Here is a 23,571-nt window from a genome sequence, read left to right on the forward strand (position 1 = left end):
GGCAGAAGCAACACGAAAGGCACAGGTGGGGGAAGCAATATGGAGGGCGGGTAGGAAGGAACATGGGCGAGAAAGAGGAATGGGGAGCTTTTTCAAGAAGCACATGTGGGCGAACACAATACTGATAGCGGCGGGAGACTAGCACACAGGTGAGAGAGCAACAGCAATACACGGGGACACATCTGGGAAAAAACACAGTATTGTACAGTGCTTACTGTTCCTCTGGACTCGAACCTTAAATAAGCAGCTACCAGGGAGTATCATTTAAAATGTGTTCAGAAAATGAGCATAAAGAAACCAACCAGTTGAACGTTCACACCGAGAGTTTATCTAGAGTCGGAAATACGTACAGAATAAGGGGTCATAAGAGGAAGTAAACGATTAAAGACGTTTAAGTGAGGTGGACTCTTGGAGAGTGGGGAGGACAACAACAAAGTAGTTATTTATTTAATTTCCACCAAACAGTGCCTACTCGTGTACACAAGAATGCAGACGTGCAGCCGCGAACCGGAATTGTGTGCGTGCGAAATGGAACGTGAAAACTAAACTGATCGCGGTCCAGATGGCACCTCGGACGGTGAAAGCTGGCAGGTGCGCGCGTGCACGCTCGCGTGCACGCAAGCTTGAGGCCACCAAAAGCATGGGGTAGCACTTTGAAAACCCCGCTTACTAAATTTCTCGCAGAGCAGTGCATGCCCTGGTTCAGCGAGACCTAAAAAGCACATGCACTTTCATGGTGTGCTTAACAGAAAAAAAAAAGTAGTTCCCTAAATGTAGGCAATGCAAGGACATATGTCAATCAATCAAAGAGAAGGTAAAGAGGCTATTCTACAGGGGAGGGACAAACAGAAGAGGAAGTCAAGCCATCGAATAAGAAGCAAGCAAACAACAGTGACAATAAAGCAAACTACTGATAAGCAAAGGTGCGCTCTAAGCCCATTGTAAGTTTTTCGTAGGGGCAATACATTTTTTAAAGCTGCTTGGCAGGTGATACCGAAAACCCAATGATCGGGAATTGGGTGAAGGAGTCTTTTCTTGCCAGATATTTGCAAAAGGGCAGCTGCTGGTGCACAGAGTTAGATGGAGAATGTCCACCATAAAATCTCTTAGACCCCTGAGGATACACTCGTGCCGCAGAAAAAAACAAAGCAAACACAAAGAGATTATGGACGGAGCGCTGAAACTTTTCAGACAGTCACCCCAGTCACAGTTCTGGCTGAATCCATCATCGTTCTTTAGCTCACTTCACCACCCCAGTTCAGACCCAGCTATATGCAAATCATTCTTGACCCTGTGCCTCCTGGGAACAGTCCAGCCCAAACGGCAAAGCCAGGTCTTCCCTGGACCGGAAACAAGCATCCTGGGACCAGTTTCGGGGTAACACCCATCATCAGCCAGGCTAGCTTGAATCCAGTCGCAAAGTGAGCAAGGGCTGAGAACGTGTATGTGAGTCAGGGCTGCCAAGTTTGCGGGAGGCGGTTGCTCACCTGCCAGCTGTCATTCAGCTCCTTCACCTGCTGCTGTTGCTCCTTCATGGAGGTCACAGCTGCTGATTCTCTCATCTTCCAGGCTTTAAGCTCCTCCTGCAGCCGTGCCAGGTTGTTTTCGTCTGGTAGAGAGCTGTTCTTCTGCAAGGAGGTAAAGAAAAATATCAGAGGTCAAAATAAAGTGGAAAATCACCCAACAATTTCTGCAGAACTTTCTTTCACTCATTATGGAACATTTCAGTTAAGAAAAAGGAGAATTATACCACAAAGACTATTTCTAACCACATTTTTAAAATATTTTACAAAACTAAATACCTATACTTTACCAACGAATGTAGCTTTCACAGGGAGAAATGTGCACAACCTCACACTGTGAAAGTAAAAGGGCAGCTACTGCAAACACTTCAACCCACGAATAAAGTTATTGATAAATAAATATATGCCCATTTGAAGATGCTCACAACAGCATACAAACAATACCCCACATAGGTTATAGTATATACCATAAGGGTATCACTCTTGAGCCTAAGCTCTTCTCCAGAGTAATTCAAACTGTTAGACTTGTATAAAAGGGCTCAGATAAACTATATGGCATAAATCAAATGCTGAAAAACTGTCAACGACAAAGTCTAGCACCTCTGCAGCTAGCAGAATAATCTAGAAAACCACTTATAGTGGAATATAACTTCTGAAATCCCAACAACCCGGGATTAAAAAAACATTAGGTATCAATAACCTTTGAATGAAGCAAAACACTACCCTGGATGTACCAGTTGAAAGACAACATAACTCAGTCATGTAGATACCTCTCTACATAAGATCAACACCAAACTCAAGTGGACTTGTCAGATCGGCCAGCTCTGAATCGCCTTAAGGCCGAATCAGCCTGTTCACCAAATAAATGGACACCATCAAATGGCATACATTTAAGGCTCTCCGGTACAGGCTCTGAAAATCTAGACTGACGCAGCCATGCTTGCCTGCGCCGAGCAACTGACTGAGCAATGGCTCTACCCACAGAATTTATTGGGTCCATACTACATTTGATAATGAATCTTGCTGCTCCTGGATATCTTGCACCACCTGCAATAACTCATTCCTGGCTTCCTCTGATAGAGAAGGCAACCTGTGCGCTACGGACTCCCATAAGGCATGCAAAAAGCACAAGTGACTTACCTTCGGTAACAATATTATCTGGAAAAAACATTAGTTAGTGATGGATTCCTTACCTTCGAATATCCGCAGGCGACAGACTGGATCCGGAAAGTTTTCGTCAGCAGTACCTCTGCGCGTCGAAAGGTGGCGTTGTGCGGCTCCGCGTCCGTCGCCGTAGGCGCCGAGATGACGTCACGGAGACTACTTAGGCGCCACCCATGTGCGCTGAAGTCAGTACTGTACACAACTTTCCACGCCAGGAACGCAGAGCCATGCAAGAAACTGACCACTGGTGCCAAAAAACTAGGGTCTGAGAGGGATGACCTTAACGCCACAAATCAGTTCGCAGAATGGGGAGAAAGGGTGGGGCGGTAAGGAATCTATCACTCACTAACTGATATTTCTTACAGAGATATCGTTACGGAAGGTAAGTAACTTGTGCATTTGAAAGAAACACGTTAGTAATAGATACCCCAGCAATACCAACCACGGCGGAGAGTCTGCGAACCAAGATCACACCAGAAAGTCTCGAGAACAGAACAGCCAAAGAAGCCATCTCTCCGGACTTGGCTGGCCAGGCAGTAGTGCTTGGTAAAAGTGTGCAGTGAGGCCCACATAGCTGCCTGACAGATGTCCTGCAAGGGAATGCCACGTCCCAAGGCAGTAGTGGCTGCCATCGCTCTGGTAGAATGGGCACGCAGCCCCACAGGAGGCTCCTTCTTAGCCAACGAGTAACAGGCTTTGATGCACAGAACGACCCACCGAGAGATGGTCCGTTTGTGCAAGGCCCGACCTTTCTTGGCGCCCACGTAGCCAACAAAAAGTTGGTCATCCACCCGGAACTGTTGTGTGCGCTTCAGATAGAAAAAGAGCGCACGTTTTGGGTCCAGACGGTGGAGCCTCTCTTCTTCTTGTGAAGAATGCGGAGGCGGAAAGAAGGTGGGCAAAGTGATGGTCTGCCAGATGTGGAAGGGCGTGACAACCTTTGGCAAGAAAGAAGGACGAATCCTTAGAACCACTTTGTCCGGATGAACAGAGAGAAAAAGAGGTTTCGAAGAAAGAGCCTAGAGCTCACTCACTCTTCTGGCAGGGTGATAGCTACCAGAAAATCAATCTTAGAGTGAGAAGACGTAAGGGACAGTTATGAAGTGGCTTGAAGGGAGTGCACATCAGATAGGTCAAGACAAGATTTAAGTTCCATTGAGGCATTATCAAAGGCACGGGAGGAAATGTGTGTAATGCCTTTCAGGAAGCGATTAACAACCGGGGACTTAAAGAGAGAAGGCTGATCTGGAAGCAGTACAGGCGGAAATGGCTGAGAGATAACCCTTGATAGTGCCCAGAGCAGAGCCCTGCTGGGCCAAAGAAAGTATGAACAGAAGAACCTCGGAAAGAGGGGCTGAAAGGGGATCCCCTGCCTTTGCTGTGCACCATGCCGCACATTTGTTCCACTTGTAGGTGTATACCATCTTAGTGGAGGGACCCCTGGCTGCCAGAATAATATCAGACTTCGGAAGGAAGGTCGAAAGCTGTCAACTGTCGCCGCTCAATCTCCATGCATGGAGGTGGAGGCTGGACAGGTTCGGGTGGAGGACCGTCCCCTGCTGCTGCGACAGAAGATCCTCCTGAAGAGGCAGTTGGATCGGGGGATCGATCGCCATGCTGAGTAGCTCGGGATACCAGTATTTTTGTGCCTAATCTGGAGCCACAAGGATGACTTGGGTCCGGTCGCGCCGGATCTTCTTCAGCACTCTGGGCAGAAGTGGTATAGGCGGAAAGGAATACAACAGACTGCAGCTCCATTTGTGATGAAAAGCGTCGCCGAACGAGAGGCGCCTTGGAAATTCCAACATGTATAACTGATGACATTGCGCATTCTCTTCGGTGGCGAACAGATCTAACCAAGGCACTCCCCACTGCAGAAAGAGACCTTGGGCCAAGTCCGAGTTCAGACCCCATTTGTGATCCATCATGCACCGGCGGCTCAGTTTGTTCGCCCTGGCGTTCAGAGAACCTGCCAGGTATTGAACCACCAAAGAAATGCCCTGATGTTCCAGCCATGTCCAGAGGTGGAGAGCCTCCTGACAGTGTGCACGACCCCATCCCGCCCTGTTTGTTTCAGTACCACATGGCGGTGGTGTTGTCCATGAACGCCTGCACTACACTTCGCCGGACAGAGGGAAGGAATGCCTTCAGTGCTACCCGGATCGCCCGCAGCTCCAGAAGGGTGATATGGAGCCGGGACTCCACCGGAGACCAGGGGCCTCTGATCCAGCCTCTTCCACGTGGCCTCCCAATCCCAGGAGCGAAGCATCCGTCACCACTGTGTGCTCCGGTTGGTGAAGGGAGAGAGATCTGCCACTGACCCAATCGCGATTCGTGACCCACCACTGCAACTGTCGTGCAGGGCCCTCCGAGATCTGGACGTGATCGGACAGGTTGCCCTGATGCTGTGCCCAATGGAACTTCAGGTCCCACTGCAGAGCCCGCATATGCCATCTGGCATGTGACACCAGCAGGATGCAAGAGGCCATCAAGCCCAGAAGCCGGAGGGTCAGCCTGACAGAAACCCGGGACACAGGCTGAAAGAGCAGAATCATAGCCTGAATATCCCGGACCCACTGCTCGGGAGAATAAACCCGAAACAGCGTCGAATCCAGAATCGCTCCGATGAAGGGGAGCTTCTGAGAGGGACTCAGGTGCGACTTCGGCACATTGATGGAGAACCCCAGCAAATGCAAGAGGTCGGCCGTAGTCTGGAGGTGGGTGACGACTGCCTGGGGCGAGCCCGCCTTCAACATCCAGTCCTTGAGGTCGGGGAACCCCTGACCTGCGCATATGAGCTGCGACCTCCGCCATCACCTTCGTGAACACTCGAGGGGCACTGGTAAGGTCGAAAGAAAGCATGGCAAACTGAAAATGTTCCTGGCCTACCGTGAACCGCAGGTAGCGCCGGTGGGCCGGCAGGACGCGGATGTGAAAATAAGCGTCCTGCAAGTCCAACGCTACCATCCAGTCTCCAGGGTCCAGGGCAGCCAGGACCTGAGCCAGAGTCAGCATCTTGAACTTCTCCTTCTGAAGGAAGCGATTGACATCCCGGAGGTCCAAGATGGGGCACAGGCCCCCCTTGTCCTTCTTGGGGACCAGAAAGTAGTTGGAATAACAACCACTCCCTACTTCCTGACCGGGAACGCACTCGTTGGCCCCCTTGGCCAGGAGGGCAGCGACTTCCTGACGGAGAAGAGCCAAATGATCCCCTGACATGGCCCAGTTACTCTGCCCATTTCTGCCAAGAAATGCCCGACCTACTCCCGGGACAAGCTTCTAGACTTAAACGCCCAGAAACATCCATCCTGCACGTACACCCTTACGGGCGACAACCCTTTCACCAGGTGCAGCCTCTGCAACCCTGCCGGCCCTGATCCGGCACCCGGTGGACTTCAATTAGGCCTACTTAACTGCAGGTCGCTCGTTAAACACACGCACGAAATTAACCTTCTGATCTCAAACCACGCTACTGATATCTTGTTTCTCACGGAAACTTGGCTCACTCCCAACAATGGCCCTGACATAGTCCTTGCACTCCATCCTGGAGGGTAGAGGAGGTGGACTAGCCATAATTTACAAGGACGTTTTCACCTGCAGAACCTCGGACGGCAACGTCAAGGGATGTGAAAGCTGTCACTTCACCATCTAAATCTCCCCAGTGACATCGCTGTCGGGAATGCTTGTATATCGCCCCCCTGGCCAACTTGCTGAATTTCCTAGCAAACTCATCGACCAGATCACCATTAAGTGCACGTCTTCCTCCAACTATCTTCTATTGGGGGACCTCAATGTCCACTTTTTGGACCCGGTCGACAAGCAGGCGATAGAACTGCTACAGGATATCACCTCCACTGGCCTCGACCTAAAAAACCCACAGGCCACTCATGACAGAGGGCAACTACTCGACCCCATATTTACCAACATCCAAGACCTGAAAACCGTTGCCCACGTCCCCCTTCCTTGGACCGATCACTTTCTGGTCCCCTTTGAATGGGCCATCAACATTCCGCCTCCTCAACCCCCCAAAATCAGAACTCTCATAAGACGTTGGCATAAACTGGTCCCAGACGAATGGGCAGCCGAATTAAATGAAAACGTCCCCCTCCCCTCTCAAGACACCATCGCCGCTGACAATGAATTCAATACGTGGGTTACCCAATCTCTGGATGACATCCTTCCGAAAACTAGCACCCTGAAACGCATCAAGAGAGTCAACCCGTCCCCTTGGTACACCCCCGAACTTAACCTTTTACGAAAGGAATGCAAGAGGAACGAACGCCTCTGGAGGAAGGACAAAGCGGCAGATAAAAAAGACACATTTCGTGCCTCCGTAAAATCCTACAAAAGGGAACTACGCAATACCAAAATCGCCTTCTACGAAGGCAGAATCAAAAACGCCGCCTGTTCGGCCCCCGAAACCTTCGCCATTCTCAAGGAACTCCTTCACGCCCCTGACCCTCCTGTCAAACCACTGGACCCTAAAGCAGTGGAAAGCAAATGCACTAAACTCGCTACCTTTTTTGATGAGAAAATACAAAAAATTCTCTCTGTCCTTCCCCCCAGCGAATCTAGTCACATGGACAGGGATCATGCCATCCATCCCATCCATCTCTCCCATCTTCCTGATGGCCCCCCACCCTCCCTGGACGCCTTCGGCCCAGTCTCCACGGAAGAGGTAGCGGCAGCACTGGCCTCAAACAAAAGTGGGTCCCCCCTCGATCCTGCCCCTCTCCGCTTTCTGAAAAAAGTGACCAGCACCATCGCCCCCCCCCTCACGGCACTTATCAACTCCTCCCTCTCGCAGGGCCTAGTCCCCCCTAGCTGGAAAGCGGCAGCGGTCAAAGGCCTACTAAAGAAACCTTCTCTAGACCCCCAGGACCTCTCCAATTACAGACCTATCTCCCTTCTCCCAGGTAACAGTAAGATCACGGAGAAGTTAGTGAACAAACAACTTTCACTATTCCTGGAGAACAACAACTTACTCGGGATCTCCCAGACAGGGTTCCGTCCAGGTCAGGGCACTGACACCGCCCTCCTGGCAGCAGTGGAGAAGGCCAGAAGCATTCTGGACACGGGAGGATCAGTGGCAGTGATCCTCCTGGACCTCAGTGCGGCCTTCGACACTGTGGACCACCTTACCCTAATCCAACGACTGGGAGAAATCGGAGTAAGGGGTACAGCCCTGAAGTGGCTAAAATCCTTTCTAGAAGGCCGCTCCTTCCAAGTCTGGGAGAACGACAGCCACTCACCCGCTATCCCCCTCCGCTGTGGAGTACCACAGGGCTCATCCCTTAGCCCAACGTTATTTAACGTGTACATGGCCCCGCTGGAGAAACTGGTCAGTCCGTTCGGCGTATCAATCATCAACTACGCCGACGATACCCAGCTAGTGGTAACCCTCTCACATCCGCACCAATCCCTCTCTGATCTCCACAGTTGTCTCACTAAAGTCCACAGCTGGATGAACTCCTCTTCACTAAAACTGAACGGTTCCAAGACCGAGATCTTGCTGCTCGGACACAAAGGGCCCTCCCTGCCGCCACACCTCTGGCCCAACTGCTTGGGTGACCCCCCCCGCACCCAAGGAAGAGGTCAAGAGCCTTGGCGTATGGATTGAAAACGACCTGAGCTTCAGAACACAGGCAAGAAAGACTGCAGGAATCTGCTTCGGACTTCTCAGGGCCTGCAGAAAGGTCTTCCCCTTGCTCCCCGCGACCGCCAAGAAACTCCTGATTCAGGGCCTCATCCTGGCAAGACTTGACTACTGCAACGCAATCTATCTGGGAGCTCCTGAAGCCACCCTCAACACCTTGCAGAAAGTTCAAAACGCCGCAGCCCGCCTACTCACTGACACACCCGCCAGATCATCGGCAAAGCCAGCTCTTAAACTTCTCCACTGGCTCCCAGTCAGAGAAAGGGTGGCCTTCAAGGCCCTCTGTCTGGCCCACAAAACCCTCCATAACAACGGCCCTCCCCTCCTCAAGGAATTCATCATCCCCTACAAAGCGGAAAGGGCCCTCCGGTCCAACGGAGAGAACCTCATCACAGTCCCCAGAGTTAAAAAAGCCAGGTCCGGAGGCCGCCGCTTCTCGGTCCACACGGCCAAACACTGGAACAACCTCCCACGGAGACTGAGAACTGAACCCAATCTCCTCCAGTTCAGGAAATCACTAAAGACCCTTCTCTTCCCTCACCCATAACCCCCTCCATTGCCGAACCCCCTTGAGTTTCAGGTTTCTAGCGCTGGGATGCTCCAGGGTTACTACGCGCTCTACAAAACCTTTAAATAAATAAATAAATAAACATGCGGTGGTGCCGAGGTGGCATGGCCGGAGGGGCAGGACAGAAAGGGGAGTGAGTAACCTTGGCAGATTATCTGCAGCACCCACTTGTCCGATGTAATTTCGCGCCAGTGGTGAGGTGGTGGCGGACCCTGCCACCCACCGGCATGGGGTGCTCCCTGAAGCTCGGATTAGGAAGACTTAGAGGCAGAAGCAGCGGGGGTGGAGGTGGACTGACCCGCGCGCTAGTTACCAGACCCACCCCTGTGGAATCCACGGCCGCGCTGATGCTGGTTCTGCACAGGCTTGTTGGAGGAGCGTGCTTGGGTGCCCCTGCCCTGGCCACGAAAGGAACGAAACCCAGGCGTGGCAGGGTTCTTTGTGGAAAGACCCAAAGACTTGGTCATGGCCCAAAAGTCTTTAACGCGCTCCAGGGCATTGTCGGCCTTATCGCCAAAGAGGTGGGAGCCCTCAAACGGCATGTCCATGAGTGAGAACCCAGTGGAACGCAACCAAGCGTGGCGCCGCAATTCCACAGTCGCAGAAATTACCCTGCCCAACGAATCAGCGGTGTCCAAACCACACCTGATGGCAAACTTCGCCGCATCCTTACCCTCCGCAATCGCTTGGGAAAGGTCAGCCTGGACCTCCTCAGAACACTGAGGCAAGACCTGAGCTACAGAATCCCACACTGCGTAGGAGTAATGGCCCAATAAACAGGCGGTGTTAACCGACCTCAGCCCCAAGCTGGCTGAGGCGAACAACCTCTTGACAAATTGTTCTAGCCTTTTAGAGTCCTTATCCGGTAGAGCCGTGGGAAAGGCATTCTGCGACATCGAGGCCTGAATGACCAGGCTCTCAGGCGTGGGGTGAGTGGTCAAGAGGGCGGGATCACCACGCGCCTGGCGATGACACCTAGCGATGTTTTATCCAATGGCGCCCCCGTTGCCGGTCGCAACCAAGTGCCCAAGAGGACTTTGCTGAGGGCCTCATTGGAAGGGAGCAGCGGCTCCGATGACGCAGATGCCATCTGGAGCACCTCCATAAGTGTAGGAGCGTAGGATCTGCTTACTAAGGTTACCCACACTTTATGCTGTGTTTCACTGATTTATCGACTTAAGTCCGGCTGTGGCCCTATTAACCAGGACCCCAGCTTAGCTGCTTTCTCTCTAAATTGATTACCTGTACATTAGGTACACTCCAGATTAGTTACTGGGTCACCCTTATGAGTTTCTAGTATATGGTACCTTAGGTACGAAGGGCATAGGTACCCCAGAGGCCTACCAGGGTCTGAAGCATGTATTATGCCACCCCTGGGAAGCCTTCCAAAATGGCACCACAGGTCTGCTACTGCAGCCTGGGTAAGGTGGTACTTGTACCCCTTACTTAGATATAGTATACCTATATCTACCTATATATATATATAGACACATATAAAACTATAAGTCACTCCTATGGCAGGCCTTGACAATCCTGAAGGCTGAGTGTGTGGTTTTGTGTGAGAGGGTGCCCAAGAATGAGCTGAGCCCCTCTGCAGCTTTCGGAATCCCTTCCTTATAGCTGTTCTATGATACACCAATACCATATACTCTTAAGTGCATTATAACCTCGCAGTAAATGCTAACTTTGGAATCGCTGCACAAAAACATGTTGTGTTTGGTGTCAAACACTTTGGAATACTACCCAGCATTCCACCCTTCTAGAGGGAGAAGACATGTACACACTGGTAAACCCGGTAGAAGTTAAACAGAGCCCCAGCATCACAAGATGGATGCTGCTGCCACAGACACGAGTCTGACCTCCTGCTGCTGGACGAAGCTCCGGCAGGGGAGGCAATAGGTTTCCTGTCCAGGGAGGTGCCAGCACCTCCCCAGACAGGCTTTAGTGTATTGGGGCAGGGTGGGTTGCATTCAGTGAATGCTTTTCAGACAGTGCCTGGGGCACACAAGGTGTCCCCGTGCATTTCCCAGTTCAAACCGGTTGCTGGCGCAAAACTGGACAAAGGGGAAGGGGTGTAACCACCCCTCCCCAGGTCCTCGCAGAGGTGGGACCCTAGAGTTAGTCCAACCCCTAAACTTAGTATAAGTATAGGAACCCAGTCCCTAGGGCTTTAGATTATCCTGGACGAAACTCTGAAAACATAAATCTTAGATTTTTGACATTCCATATCGACTGGAACACGGATGAAATCTCCCTTGTGGTCAAGGAGTGACTCCCCTGTTCAAACAGGCACCAAAGAAGCAAAGCTGAGACCTGTAGCTATCACGAGAGACGTGAGACCGGAACTCCTGGACATCCTGCACATTTGCTAGTGTATCGACTTCCTGAGCTTTCCCGAAATTGTGCAATGGGCTACTTGTAGTCCAAGCCCTGAGCACCTTTTGTACCGAAGCTTAGAGGCCTACACTAAACGAGTGTTCTGTGGGCTTGCTTCCTGCATTTCTGCTCGAGGCCCCTTCGCGATCCCTGGTCCGTCGACTGGTGGGTCCCCACGAAGGAATCTACTTTGTTTCTTGGGCTTTCCTGGTTACTCAAGACGTGCCCTGACTCCCCTCCAAAGGGTGAGTCCCTCAGACCTTGCTGGTCTGCACCGAAGCCAATCTTGTCATCTTGCGTGGGTTGCTGTTGCCAAGGCTTGTTGGGTCCGATACGCATACCGACGCTGCTGCACTCGACATCCGACGTGGGACAGCTGGAATCCAGCTCCTGGTTGTCGTCAACGCCTCCTGGACCTTGTGGCTGAAGAGTCAAGTTCACCTACATCACTTGAAAGCCCCCGATATCGGCTGGCATCTTCTTGTCGCCTTCGTGGTCACTGGCTAGTGACCCAGACTCTGTCCCCTCTGCTTTCAGGTTCTTCAGATCTCAGATACACCCTTGGATCCATCCGGACACTCTTCACCTGGATGCCTGCAGCACTTCATTGCAGCTGTCCATTGAAAACGACAACGAAACCGGACATGAAAAGACACCTATGCACCCGGCTTCCCTGGGTGAGGTAACACGAGTACTTTGGTGCTCCCGTGGGTCTTGACTCTCGAAGTGTCCAGTACTGAAAGGGTTTTACCGTACTCCACTCCTAAGTATCCTTATTCTTTAAAGTTGTACTTTATGTATTTTATATATATACCTGGTGTGGTTCTGCTTCATTTGATCATTCAAGGGATTATAGACTGGTAAAACAAGCTGCTTTACTTTCCCTCAATACTTGCTCTCCACAGCTATCACTTGGATAGCTTTCTATAAAGGTTGTCTAAACCTACCATCAATAAGGGTCGTTTGGACTGGTGCAAGGTGCCCACTAGAATAGTGGACATCATATGCCAGGCCAACTTCTCACAGTAAGGAGGTTGGTTTTAAGGGCCACCGTAGAGAGGTTGAGATTGAGAGTCTCCGCAGCCCAACGTGGCACCATGGTGTAGGAAGCACCCTCCTCCATAGTAGGTGGAGGAGAGGCAAACCCCGGGTCAGAAGACACATCAAGTTCGCCCGCATCTTCAAGTTCGTCCACCCAATCTTGCTCGGAGTCACACTGCCAGGCAAGGGGGTCCTTGGACCCGTCCCAGTCCTCGTCTGGCTCTGGTGTAGAGGGAGCCGGTCACGGCGGCAGGGCCGTAGCTGGAGAACGGACAAGTGGCGCCAGGAACGGTGGCGAAAATGGCGCCGGCTGGGGCCGGGCGGGAGCTGCATCCCAATTCAGATCCCAGGCTGGATCAAAATGGTCCGGGAACCGAGGCAGGGGTGGGATAAACGGCACCCAGCGCGGCGCGGGGCCGGCGGCGCTGACCTTGTGGCCTCGGGCCGGAGCCAGCGGCGCCAGGGCTGGCGCCGGTGGCGGAGCTGCCGGGCCAACAGGACCTGGACACGAGACCGCGGGGCCCAAAAGCACGCCAGCGGGAGCCTGGGGCCTAAAAAGGCGGTCCATGGCAGCAAGAAACTCTTGCATCTGTTCGGGAGTCGCAAACGGACCCGGGTATAGCGGGTAGGCCGCTGGACTCCCTGGATCCAGAGGAACCACAGGGGTGGAGCCCCTGTCCCCCTTGTCCGCCTCCGGGGAGCGAAGGGGGGACGTCGGCGAGCGAACACGCTTCTTCTACTTCTTTTTATGGCTTTGCTTACCGGAATCTGAAGGCAAAGACTTAGAGCCCGAAGCTCGAAATTCCTGGATTGGAACCGGAGAGGCGGTGAGAGGAATGCCGGACCTCCAGCAACTTCAGGCGCCGCTCCCGCAAGGCGTTCGGGGCCAAGGCTCGACAGTCCCGGGAGACATGATCGGTCTCCAGGCAGCAGAGGCACACATCGTGGGGGTCCGCCACCAACATGTTAAGGCGGCACGACCCACAAGACTTAAATCGGGGCATCCCTACGTGCACCAGGAGACAAGAGGAGGAGACAGAAAAGTCTCAAAAGAGTAGTCAAAAAATGACTGAGGTACGTGCTCAATCCGGATCTGCGCTTTCGGCGCGGAAAAAGAAAGAACTGATGTCAGTGCGCATGGGTGGCGCCTAAGTACCCTCTGTGACGTCGTCTCGGTGCTGACGACGCCGGTGACGGACGCAGAGCCGCAGGACACCACCTACTGATGCGCAGGGGTACTGCTAAGCAAAACTTTCCGGATCCAGTCTGACGCCTGGGGATATTCTAAGGTAAGGAATCTATCACTAAAGTGACTCTTTCAGATATTCATTCTCAAGAAGAGAGCTTTGTGTGAATTGTGTCCTGAAAGACTTTACTTCCCTTGTTTACACTTCTGTCCACTTCAGAAACTTGAAGCTTCTCCAGTACTTCACTAAATAAAAATGAAAATTATGGATGCTGTTGCATGTAAGGCACAACAAACCGTGACGGCACAGCAACGTGCGCAGTGACACAGCAACGTGTGCAGAGGCACAGCAACGTGCGCAGATGCACAGCAACGTTTGCAGAGGCACAGCAACGGCCGCAGAGACACAGCAATGTATCACTGCAATTTATACGCAGTTCAAAGAGCAGGAAACAGCACGCTATAACTGCATAGAAAACTGTGCTTAGGGGACAGAAACACAACAAATTATCAGTGCAAGGAAAAATGTGTTTCAGCACAACAGTCGACAAAGCAACACTGCATGGTAAACCATGCTTCTAGGTGCACAGGTAAAAAAACACACAAAACACACGGCACACTTGTGCTTTAGCTGTAAACATCATAAGCTAAAGCGCGGGTGCAGCTATTGCCTAAAAGTAAAGAAATACAAAAAAGATTTTTCCCCATTTCTTTGCTTTTGAAGTAATCTCAGCACCCGCGTTTTAGCTTAAGCTGTTTAAAGCTATAGCGCGGTGAATAAATAGTAAAAAAAAAAAAAGCGCTCGCCATAGCCTTGTCCTCCCCATGACCCCGTGACCCCGTGCGCCTCTGAGCTCCATGCCTGCTTCACAGCTGTTGTGAAGACTTTTCTTATCTGCATTTAAAATAAACAAGCAGATAAGAAAAGTCTTCACGACAGCCGTGAAACAGGCGAGACAGTCCACCAAAAAGCCAAAGGGAGGCAACGAAAAAAAAACTCCTTTCCAATGGGAAGCCAGCGTTTACCATAAACGCTGATGCTACCCAATGGAAATGAGGCGCGGGACTTTTATTCCCCTTCTCCAAACTAACTTGTTTACTATAGCTCTCGCAGGCGAGGAGTGCATGCGCGCTCTAACACCAGTCGAGACCTAAAAAGTGACTAGGGTACGAGCTCTAACCGGATCTGCACTTGCTGGTGCGGAAAAAGAAAGAACTGATGTCAGCGCACATGGGTGGCACCTAAGTAGTCTCCGTGACGTCATCTTGGCGCCTACGATGCCATTGACGGACGCGGAGCTGCATGACGCCACCTTCCGACGTGCAGGGGTACTGCTGACGAAAACTTTACGGATCCAGTCTGATGCCTGGGGATATTCTAAGGTAAGGAATATATCACTAACGTGTTTCTTTCAGATCCTACCTATAACACAAGTAGTGTTTAGAGATCTTCAAGCCGAACTTACAGAAGAAAATATATTCCTCCTACAACTCTCTAACCATCTGGATTCCTTGCCTGATGGAACTAAAGGAAGGGCATTAATGTCCAAAGAAGCTGTAGGAACTTGAACCACCAGTTCTTTTGTAGTAGAATCACTTAGGAGACAATGAGTATCTCCCGGGAAGGATGATGCCTATGGCCCACTGCTCAGTCAACTGGAGCTCCCAACACAGGTTTTGCCCATGCTCCCAAAAGAAGATCAAACAGAGACTCATTAAAAGGGAGCACAGGTTCCACTCCATCTCGCCTTGATGAAGAATATTCACCAAGGGATACGTGGATACCTCAACTAAGGGAAATTGACAATACAACACCACAGCTGTCCTTTTCAATACTTCATCCAACGAGGCACTTCCCTCCGTTGCCATACCAGGTGGGGAAAGTAAATCTAAAATCAGGGAGACCTCTAAATGCACTAACCTCTCCCAGTTCAATCAGCCAATTCCCAACCACAGAAGGCTGGACAACATTATGCGAATGTTTTTCACCCTCAACAATCTCCCCTTCAGTTTCTAAACTGTGCATTCCCAAATAGACAAGGGCTGAAAAACACCAGAAGGAAAGCCAAAAGAAGCCGGCACTGTCGGCACCGCGCCAAACACCAATACCTTGTTGTGTCGACGTCGGAAATAGGAATAGAATGTTTGTCTACCACCCAAAGGCTTGTCCACCGGCGCCGTCTTGAATCCGAAAAACGGGTCCAGAGACCCCAACTATCATCGAAGGCGTAACCTCCTGTGAAGACCCAGACACTCATGGGGCCTGCGAGGTATGTTTCTACTGATAAAAGGCCCATTGCTAGGCCCATCACCCCAGACAGTGGAGGCGGTTGTGTTGTCTGAACAGAACCTTAATGGCATTCACTGAGATGGAAGCAAGGAAAGCCATCAGGCAAGAAGGACTGCCCTCACCTCCAACACACTAATGTGTAGCTTTTGCTACAATGTTGACCAAAAGCTTTACAAGGTGATGTAGGCCAGATGAAAGCTCCAACCAAATAAGGTGTCCACGACTACGGATGCCTCCAAATGTGGAGAATGAAGGGATGACCTCTCGATAAATTGAAGGACTGAAGATTGGCACCCAATATGAGAGACTACCCTGATGATGAAGTCATCAACTCCCTTAAGCAGCACTGAAGGGATTGTATCCACCACCTGGTGTGTGTGTGGGGATGCATTAGGCCTAACAAGCACATCATTTTCAGAACTGGGACTAGTGTCTGAGCCTGAAATATCAGAACAATAGCCCGATTACATGCAATTCTTTGATGAGGAGGAAGGGCTCTCTTGAGAGGTATGTCAAGCACTGTCTCTATTAATGCCAGACTCTGTGTGGGGACAAGATGGAACTTCTCAGTGTTGGCTGTGAAGACCACATCATAAAGAAGAGTCCCTGTGTGGTGAAGATGTGCCATGACCATCGAAGAAGATCCTGCTTTCGCTACCCTCTCTTCCAAGGAGGAGAGTATGTACACCACCACTTCCATCATCTTGGTAAATACTCAAAGAGCACTCATCAATCCAAATAGCAGAAACGTGAACAAGTATTGTTGAGAACCAGAGTAAACATCAGGCAGCGCCTACAAGTAGATAAAGTCATCAGATCGAAATAGGCTTTCTGGAGGTCCAGGGACACTAGCCAAGCCCCTACAATTACAGCCATGAAGACTGGCTCAGAGACAGCATCTTGAATTTGGACTGCCAAATGAAAAGGTCAGAAAGGGCAGGGTCTATCCTTTGCAGATTAGTTGGATGGCCCAGTGATCCATCTTGAAAGTCTACCAATTAGAGAAGTGGGAGACTATACTTACCTTCACTGGAGTTGTAGGCATGGCGGGGGGGGTCAAAGAGTTACAGACAACAGAGAGAGCAGAACATGGCAGTGACAGGAACTGCTGCTGTTGTTGCTGATGGCATCACCTAGATCCCTCATGAGCGGAACCTTTATTGGTTGAACTGGATCGCTGCTCGGCTGTTGGGCCCTGGAGTACCCTCACACCTTCCATCATCTGTGTTGTAATAGGATGAGGTTATGTGCCTCTGAATCATCCTACTCTGTAAGGCCATAATGTTTATCGGCCTAGAGCATTGGAATCAGACCAAAGAGTTCCTGTATGGAGGAGCTGTGCGAAAAGTTAATCAAAACATATCCAAACCTTTTTTATGGCCATTTGAATGACTGGTGACTCTGAGGTTTTTGGTGATGGCGGTGATGAAATCTGATCCAAAACCAAGACTAGTGTTTGTATCGTAAGTGACGGGCAAAACTAGTGTTTGTATCGTAAGTGGCGCTGAGTGCCTTGCAGGGGACAGGGTCCATCAGAAGCAGCTCCATGACTGGAACCTGCTGAGTCACAGAATTGGGAGGTATAACATTTGGAGCTGTTAGAATCACTGTGATGGGTAAAGGGCGTACCCTAGGGAAGTTGCTTAGTGGGCAAGGGAGCCATCCTGAAGCTAGACATCATGGCTTGCCAAAGGCCTCGACTTGCATGGGGTCAACCAAACGAGTCATGAATTCAAGTTCCATAAGTTTGTAATGCTGGAATTGCTTCAATAACAGGGAAAATCTTGCTGAACGATATTAGGACTACAAATGGTCCCAGGATTCTTTACTTTATAAGGAAGAGGCATGCTGCTCCTTGCAGTGCTTTTTTACATTTTTCCAGCAGATCGCTCCATCAGGGTATTTAGCTGGAGGTGACTGCATAGGTGGGCTTGGACAAAACTATCTCTTCTCACCATTCTCTGATGACCTTGGGGGCAATAATGAACCGGAGTTGCAGGCAGAGAGTTAATATTCTGAGCTCAGGCACCACATGCAGATAGTGTGGGTTCTACATGGACATCTGTATTAAAAATTTGCAACAGGGTTTGAACCCTGAAATCTTAGAAAGGGACATCTGACCTATTGTTGTTGAAAAGTGAGCAATTTCATGGCAAAGCAATGTGAAAAGCTCTGCACTTGTACCAATGAGATGCAGAAAAATAGGAACGGATGCCTGCATGCTGATGGTACCTTATATATTCTGGTGTCATCATATCTGGGGTACATGGAGTCAAGGCTGACTGCACCTGGTGGAGCTGGAGAGCTATTCCTGGGGGAAAACGTTTATAGGTACAGCCTGACACCTGGAGGGAATTGAAAAGGTGGGGAATCTGAGGGAAGAATTATCCATCAAAATGTTATTTTTACTTGCCTACCTATTAGCTGGAATTAGTGGTATGGATAAACATGAGAGATGGGACAAAGAGTCCACACACCACAATGCAAACCCCATTAGAGTCATGCACAGGACGGTAGGTTCACTTTGACAGATTGAGGGGAGGGAGATGAATATTCATACGAGGGCCACAGTCTTTACTCACTGTAGGGCCATTAAGGTTTTTTGTACATATGGTCTTAGCCTAGATGGAGCCAATTGACAAACAATAAAAGTGAGTCGTGGATGAAGGAGTACATATAGCCACAGGTAGGTCCTTCACCCTGTTACACTCCTAAGAGCAGGGTAACAGGTCATCAGTGAGGTGGTAGCTGCAGATTTCCACCTCAGTACAGTGATAGCCTGCAGATAGAGGAAGACTGAAGGTAACAACCTTCTTCCACTATCTGGTTTAATAATCTTCGCTGACTAACATGGTCCTCTTTATTGTACTCTGACAAAATAACAGTTTCCCAAGGTTTCTACCATATACAGCATTGTCATGCCCCCTTGCTTGGAAAACTCAAGACTACTACTCCCTTTACTCATCACTGCTTGGCCATGCTATTCAATTGTACCTGTACACCACATTTCTAATAAACTTTTCTTTTAAAATGCAATGCATAACAGCTGCAGTAGTCCAATTGCTTCATTGTGAAGTAAGAGAGAAACGTGCACTGGTTTGATGAGCAGGACTGGGAAATATTATCTAGGTAACATGGTGCCTCTAGTTTGTGGGTATAAGTGGCGATAGATTAAACATTTACTGGGCCTTTAATCCTAGTTATTTATCTTGAATATCTTCTTTGAAATAATCAACAAAAGAATATCTCTGCAGAGGAGTGGGATCCTGGCATATCATTTTGTGGACAACATTTTAATTTTTGAAAATGACCTTGTAAAAAAATATAGCTTGAGACACTGCTTTCTTTTAAAACAGTGACTGAACACTATCTTGCTGCATGTTAATTATGCCCCACAAAATAACACACAAATCAGGAAATGGTGCTTACAGTCATCATTATCAACATATAAGAATTTTACCATGGCCCCTTTAAGACATCTGGGAGTTTCTTTAGCTGAAACTATGGCAGTCTTAAAGCATAGTCAGGATACCATAGATAAGTTGGTGAGAAAGACTGGGACAAAACTGTGGGATTAATCTCCAGCTATATGATATTCAGACTAGATTTCAGCAGCCATCTGACCAGAGAGCAGGGATAAAAGAACTCAGTGAAAAAGCATGGCTCCAAACTGAAAGACTGTCACTTTTTTACACAAACCAACATAAAAGAGCATGAAGTATTGAGGAGAAAAGGGAGGCTTTATACTTTAGGAAGAATGCCTGGAAAACCATTCACGGTGCATGAATATACAGATAATTTGGATCCCAGGACAAGCTTAAATTTTCACTGTATTAAGGCCCATTGAGATTCATTAATATTCAATAATATTAAGAGTTATAACACCAATTTAGATTCACATCCAGAAACGATCACAGTGACTATAGCTCATGATCTTAAGCTGGCTTTTAAAAAGTGGCAAGACTATCAAATTTGTATGACTCAAAAGGTGGGTAGGCAGACTGGCCTTTATCTACCACCAAGGGATGTACATGCGTTCTGTTAGAAGTTTCTGAACAAATTTGAATAGTGTGTGGCCAAGGAGAGATACACAATAACCAAGCAGACAAATTCAAGTATACAGACCTACACAGTAGTGCTTCCCTATTACTGAGGGACTGGCCTGACAAAGTCGTGAACATTCCAGTGCCTGACAAGACTCAAAAAGAGTGTAAATTGGACATGTAGTGCTCTATAAAGCGTTCGAATAAATAAGAAAAAAAGTCCATAAGTTGCGGTGATTACGCCACTTTAAATCCCTTTTATAACAGTGTACAGCCAAAGAATGTTGATGAGCACTGCTTAACAATTTTCTGTGTTTTAAGGTACTTTTGAAAATGTATCCTTCACATCAAAATAAAGAAACCACATAAATATTTGGCTTTTGCAATAGCTGCTGCAACATTACCCGTAAATCTATCATGACAATGGAGCAGTGATAACTGAGCCAGGTGGCAGAGGAAGTATGGCATTTTCACAAGTGAGGGAGTGGGTCATAATGGTGCAACAATTCCCACCCACACTGCCAAGCTGCAAATCTGACATAGGTGTTGGTTTCAGCTAAGGGGAGTTTCAAGAAATCATGTGTTTCTGGAGCTGCAGGGTGGGAAGCATAAGGAACACTACATCTCAATTGAGGTTGGAAAGTAAATATGTATCGTCTAGGCTGATGGCAAGTATTTTATCATGAAAAAATGAGAGTTTACTTAAATGTAATCCTAGGTCTCCATTATAAAACATTCCACTGAAGTTTTAAACACAAAACATTCGTGTTCTAATTTCACAAATAATAAAAATATCAAATTTAAAGAGATGAAAGCTTTGCATTTTAAATGCAGAAACACCCTTTTTCGGGCTATGTTTTTCTGATATTTTGTTTCTAAAGCTACTTAAATACATACGGCAACATTGCAGCACCAAACTATAAACTTAATGTGAAGGGAAAAATAGAAACTACTTGGAGTAAAAATAAAAAAAGAAGTAAAGTTACTGCTAATTCTAACTCTTCATTGCTGGAATTACCTTCAAATTCATGCCAAAAAGGCAACATTTACTGATTTTATTAACCGCATGCGCGCTAGCGGGTTTTCCCGCTGTGCGCTGAAATTTGAAAATCGCAGGTAACGTGACAAAGCCAGCTCGTCATCCGCGTAGCGCAGGTAACGCCCATGACGAGCTGCTTTGTCACCAGCGTCGAAGGGGTTAAACCACTTAGCCAAAATGCTAAACTAACAGTACATTAAAATAAAAAAAGGAAATGGTGCCCCAATGTAAGACAAACCATATAGTAATAATAAACTATGCTACATTCAGAACCGTGGAGGATAGCACTATCCTATCATTACCAGCAATATGTCAGGTGGGCACTTTGTTTTTAGGAGATTTAGGAATATTTATATGTCCAGCAACATGTTCAAAACCTGTGGCCCTAAAAGAGGGGAGGTGTGTGGAACCTTTATAAAATTAGAGAGAATACTCATTGCTAGGATTACAGGTAAGTAACTTTTACTTCTTCACCATTCTCATTTCCTCTGATATTCACATACATTAAAATAGAATAGCATGCTAACCCAAACTTAAAAAAGCACTCCCTGGGCCATAGAATTGAGCTTTAGGCAAATAAGTTATGAAGAGAAAATGACTCACCAAAGTATCTATATCAGAGTCAAAGTCCATACAATAATGCTTTGCATAGGTATGGACTGATCATCAATTGGCCGCCTTACAAATGTCAGGAATGGAAACGTTTCTCATCAGAGCAGCAACAACTGCTTCTCCCATTGTGGAATGGGTTTTAGACTTACCAGCTAAAGATCTATTACTTTTCTTCTAGCAGGTAATAATGACAGCAACTGTTTATGGCCTATTTAGAGGAAAGCTAGACCTGTCCGTACAACACCATAACTGACAAAGAGCTGTTTGACCTTACAAATCTTTTTAGTCTTGGGTTGTGTTGGATCAACCTTTTGGGGAGGATGTTGGATTTGGGGAAAAAGTAGGAAAGCAATTAGTTTGAATAATATGAAAATTGGAGAATTAATAACACACTGCTGAAAGACTTTGTACTACATGCTTCTTGCCAGTGTCCTTGGGAGTTAACTTGACTACGAACTCTCCTGTCTCTCCCCCACCATCCTCTTCCACTAGCCCCCCTTACCCTCAGTCTACCATCCCAGTTCCATTGGAAATGAGCAGATACCCCCTTTACCTGGCATCACCTAGACCCCCTCAACAACTAACCGCTATCCTCCCTTGTCCCTCCACCCAATACCTTGACTCGTCACCCCTCTGTTGCGGAGATTGCGGAAACCATTCTCAGTGAAAACATCGACATTGCATTCCTAACTGAAACATGGCTCAACCCCCACTCCACTCCTATCCTCGACTTGCTCATCCCTCCAGGATATTCCATCATTAAGAAAGATAGAATCGATCAAATAGCAGGTGGCCTTGCCATAATCTTTAAAGATGAACTTAACCTCACCCTAGTCCATCCCCAGGACCCTTCCATTTTTTAATACCTTTGCGCTGATTTTACTATTCCTGGCTCCCCTACCGTTCGTCTACATACTATCTAACACCCCTTGGTAACTCTACCTCCTTTACTGAGGAGCTGTCTGATCTTATTATTCCAGCATCGCTCTTTCACTCCAGGAATCTCTTCCTTGACGATTATAACATCCATTGGAATAAAACTGAAGACCCGGCTGTCATCCTCTTTAATGACACTATGAACATTACTGACCTGACTCAACTCTGCCAATACCCAACTCACTCCAAAGGTGCCACCCTTGACGCTATTATGACTAGCAAGTATCTGGTCTCCCTCTCAAAGATCCTTCCAGTGGACTGGTCTGATCACCACATTATCCTCTTCACCTTGAACAGCTCCACTACTCGCCCCACCCCTATTGCCAGTTTACCTATGAAACATACTCGTAATCTTCACCTTATTACCCCAGGCGATTTGGAATCCTCAATCAAAACTCGCTTACTTCTCCCCCCTCTCTCTCACAGCACCACTGACCTAACTGAACATTACAATAATTCTATCCTTGAAGCCCACGACCAAATTGCCCCAACCAAACTTAAACAACAAAAAAATATCCGACCCAAATACTGGTTCAATTCCGACCTTAATAATGAAAGACGGGCCCTCAGGCAGTCAGAACTTGCTTGGAGGAATCATCCCTCCTCTGATAATTTGGTACTCCTTAGAAACGCCAGAGCCAAATACAAGAAGCACATCTTCAACGAAAAAGCCTCCTTCCTCCATTCGCAACTTGACCAGGCTAGAAACCGTTTCAGAGAACTCTTTAACATTGTTAAAAAACAAACTTCCTCTGGCCCTCCTAAAATATTAGCCACTGTTGAAAGATGTGAAGAAATCGCCAGCTTCTTTTCGAGTAAAGTCAACACGATTGAACTATCCTTCTCTTCCCCCCTCTCTCATTCCAATCTCCCCTCAGCCAACATCTCCTCCTGAACATTCCTACTGCACTTTTGTCCTCCTCTCTCCCGTATCATGACCACTCTCAACCCCTCCCTGCTCTCCCCCAGCCTGACCCCACTTCTAAGGACCCCCAGGCTAAAAACAATGCCTCTTGGAGTGAATTTTGTCCAGTATCTGAAACTACTGTCATCAACATCATCTCTAAACTCAAACCATGCTCTCATACCAAAGATCCTCTTCCTGCCCATCTGGTTCAGGAACTCAAACACATCATT

At 48.4% G+C, this 23,571-nt stretch overlaps 1 protein-coding gene across 1 annotated transcript in view; it reads right to left on the minus strand.

Annotated features, from left to right (window-relative positions):
* EVI5L (ecotropic viral integration site 5 like) overlaps positions 1-23,571 on the minus strand; it is a 1,294,704-nt gene that overhangs the window by 74,577 nt on the left and 1,196,556 nt on the right. Inside the window, exon 16 of the mRNA XM_086928161.1 lies at positions 1,488-1,628. Within this exon, the coding sequence (XP_086784287.1) occupies positions 1,488-1,628 (141 nt within the window). The remainder of the gene's footprint in view (positions 1-1,487; positions 1,629-23,571) is intronic.

Source organism: Lissotriton vulgaris, chromosome 1_1 (genome assembly GCF_964263255.1).
Source record: "Lissotriton vulgaris chromosome 1_1, aLisVul1.2, whole genome shotgun sequence".
NCBI lineage: Eukaryota > Metazoa > Chordata > Amphibia > Caudata > Salamandridae > Lissotriton > Lissotriton vulgaris.